Below are 2,653 nucleotides of genomic sequence, written 5' to 3' on the forward strand. Positions count from 1 at the left end.
GAAAACATGTCTATATTTCTACGCACATTCGCGCCTTTTTACTCAAGTTCAGATATACGGAATCAGATGCTACTCTCGGACACGCCCTTTCACACTCGCACATACATTGCTGCACACGTTTATGCAGTGTCAGTCATGTAGACTGGATGATGGAGGTCTTAGGGCAGACGTTCCGACAACCCATGGAGGAGTACGATCTGATGGACCAAGCCATCAGTATCTACCGCGTTTGGCTGGATGGTGTCCTAACGGGAAATGCCACCTCTCGGCTTCATACACCCAAGCCTGTACTTGATAACCCGGTCTACTTCTTCACGGTGTGTACAGATGGAGGGTCAATCGGTAGTATGGGTGTATCTGAGTCGGGTATACTACTGTTTGCACCGGGTTTAGTCTTATGTGTGTGTATGTTAATATGTTTATGAGTTTCGCGTAGCATGCGCTTTGTGTGGCTAAGTGCCGTCTGCAACAGAAGAGTTTCAATTCAGTTTTGCACGTTCAACTCTGCGCTCGGAAGTCCATCATAATCTCACACGTTGTCTGATCTATGGATATATATATATATGCACTTGGAATGGAACATCTGAGACAATATAGATATCGTATTTTGAATCAATCTGATGTATTGATACCTATATTTGTATATGTTTGCACACAGCTGTTTACATGCATAGCTTTCATATAATATAGTTATGAATTTTGTTAATTTTTATATAAACACTTTAGAACTCCACCATTTGCAAGTGTATGTTCGCATGTTTGTGTGTTTATGATCTTTCCCATACGTGGATTATATATTGTCAATGTCGACGGATACGCACCCGCATTCTTTCATTTTTGATAGGTACATCTAAGTATATGTATTGCAAGAAATATATATCAATACAATCAACTATACTCTCATGCACACATAAGACACTAAACGAAAATATCCTCCACCACATCAAACAACAAGTACCACCAGCAACGTGCCCCGCTCACACAATATACAACACACCTATGGCATCGCCACCACAGAAAGTCTACAAGCACTTCACGCTCGTATTCGAGCCTCGTGCGGATATGACCAAGAAACAAGTCGATCTGTGCCTACGCATTGTGATGATCATGCAACGCAATGGGCGGCAGAGTAGTGAACACTTCACCTTTGATCTGTGGGAAGTCCTCCTTAAATGTCTACTAGGGGTGGGCCATGGCCTGCTGTCGCCGCCCGAGCGACCGGGCGACCTGGCCGATGGACTTGTGAAGCCGTTGCTGAGGTACGATGTGCGGTACTAAGTGTATTTGAGCCTGATGTTAGTCACCCTCCACAAGCCCAATGAACGTGTTACTCAAGCATTGATAGAGCTGTGGCTGCATGCGTGCGGGTGCGGCATCCTTAACCCTCCCATACATTCGCTCGCTGAGGGATATTGTATACATCTTGTATACCATGTGGGCCAAAATCGTGCAGCATGTACACCACTCAACGTCTACTAGCAAGAGTGATACTCGTTCGAATCCATCCATACCCACGCGGCGAATATACTGATCTGGCCCAACTCTACATCTATCGCCCGCACACCCATCCCTCCACGCACAGGGCACTGATTGAGTTGTGGCTGCATGCGTGCGGGTGCTGTTTCCCCAACCCCACCATGTGGGCCAATCTGCGCAAGATGTGCAGTCGCTGGCGGCATCGCATCTCTCTGGTGCATCAGTGGAATGCCACCTGTCTGTGCCTGACGCGCAGAGTGCTCAACCTGCTGTATGGGCCGAGTGAGGGCACCCCGTCGATCCTGGTCACGGGTGGCGGGGGTCGAGACGGTGAGTGACGCGTGTAAAGTACATGCCTGTATGTGGATGTGTGTAAGCATGTATGTACTAGTCTTGTTTAGGTATGTATGTATTGTACTTATGTCTTATATGTGTATGTGTGTGTAAAGGTTATCTGTTTTCTGGCTGTGTGGGATTAGAAGTATCGTGGGGTATGCGCTTTACCGCCCTGGTGATGGTATCCCCTTCATCCTGGTCACGAATTGGCAGAGGTCATGACCGTGAGTATATTTCACAGATAGTTATTATACATTGAGAAGCATGCACGTAAAGTGCCTATGCACGCATGTGTATATAAGCATATAATTTATATATGTATTCTGTGATAGAAATTGCGGCGTGGTGTGCGTTCGATCTTCTGTTTCACTTGGCATATAGTTTGGCATTCACTCCTCGGATGGGGGGCGTGTAGCGGACAATGTGTATAGGTTTTATGTGTGAGGCTCCAATTGAAAGCGTATACCGGTTATTACGTATATTCGTCGCCATGTGCATATGTCTCTGGCAGTCTTTCTTACGTACGTTTTGTACGTCTCTCGATGCATCAGTGTGTATGCAAACTCTCACACATGCGCACACGCTTGGTGATGCATTTTCATTTAGCACTGTCTGCTATCATCCATCGCCTCACCTCTTATACGCTGACACGTCCTTGTGTTATGCAAACCTTCAATGTGTGCCTATGTGACCCCTGAATATATAGGCTAAGACCTTTTCCTCGCTGAGCGCGGGTAGTTTATTATCAATTGTAAGTGTTATATTTGTATATATCTGGATGTCTCTTCCTTGCATATATGGGCTGTAATCCCTGAGCCTCTATGCGTATGTATCATATATG

At 45.9% G+C, this 2,653-nt stretch overlaps 1 protein-coding gene across 1 annotated transcript in view; it reads left to right on the top strand.

Moving 5' to 3' along the window:
• SARC_10977 (hypothetical protein) overlaps positions 1-2,653 on the top strand; it is a gene marked incomplete at its 3' end in the record, with an annotated part of 10,909 nt that overhangs the window by 2,219 nt on the left and 6,037 nt on the right. The window contains exons 2-4 of the mRNA XM_014294953.1: positions 128-317; positions 916-1,259; positions 1,583-1,806. Coding sequence (XP_014150428.1) covers positions 128-317; positions 916-1,259; positions 1,583-1,806 — 758 coding nt within the window. The remainder of the gene's footprint in view (positions 1-127; positions 318-915; positions 1,260-1,582; positions 1,807-2,653) is intronic.

The sequence above is a fragment of the Sphaeroforma arctica genome, assembly GCF_001186125.1.
Source record: "Sphaeroforma arctica JP610 unplaced genomic scaffold supercont1.1469, whole genome shotgun sequence".
Lineage (NCBI taxonomy): Eukaryota > Ichthyosporea > Ichthyophonida > Sphaeroforma > Sphaeroforma arctica.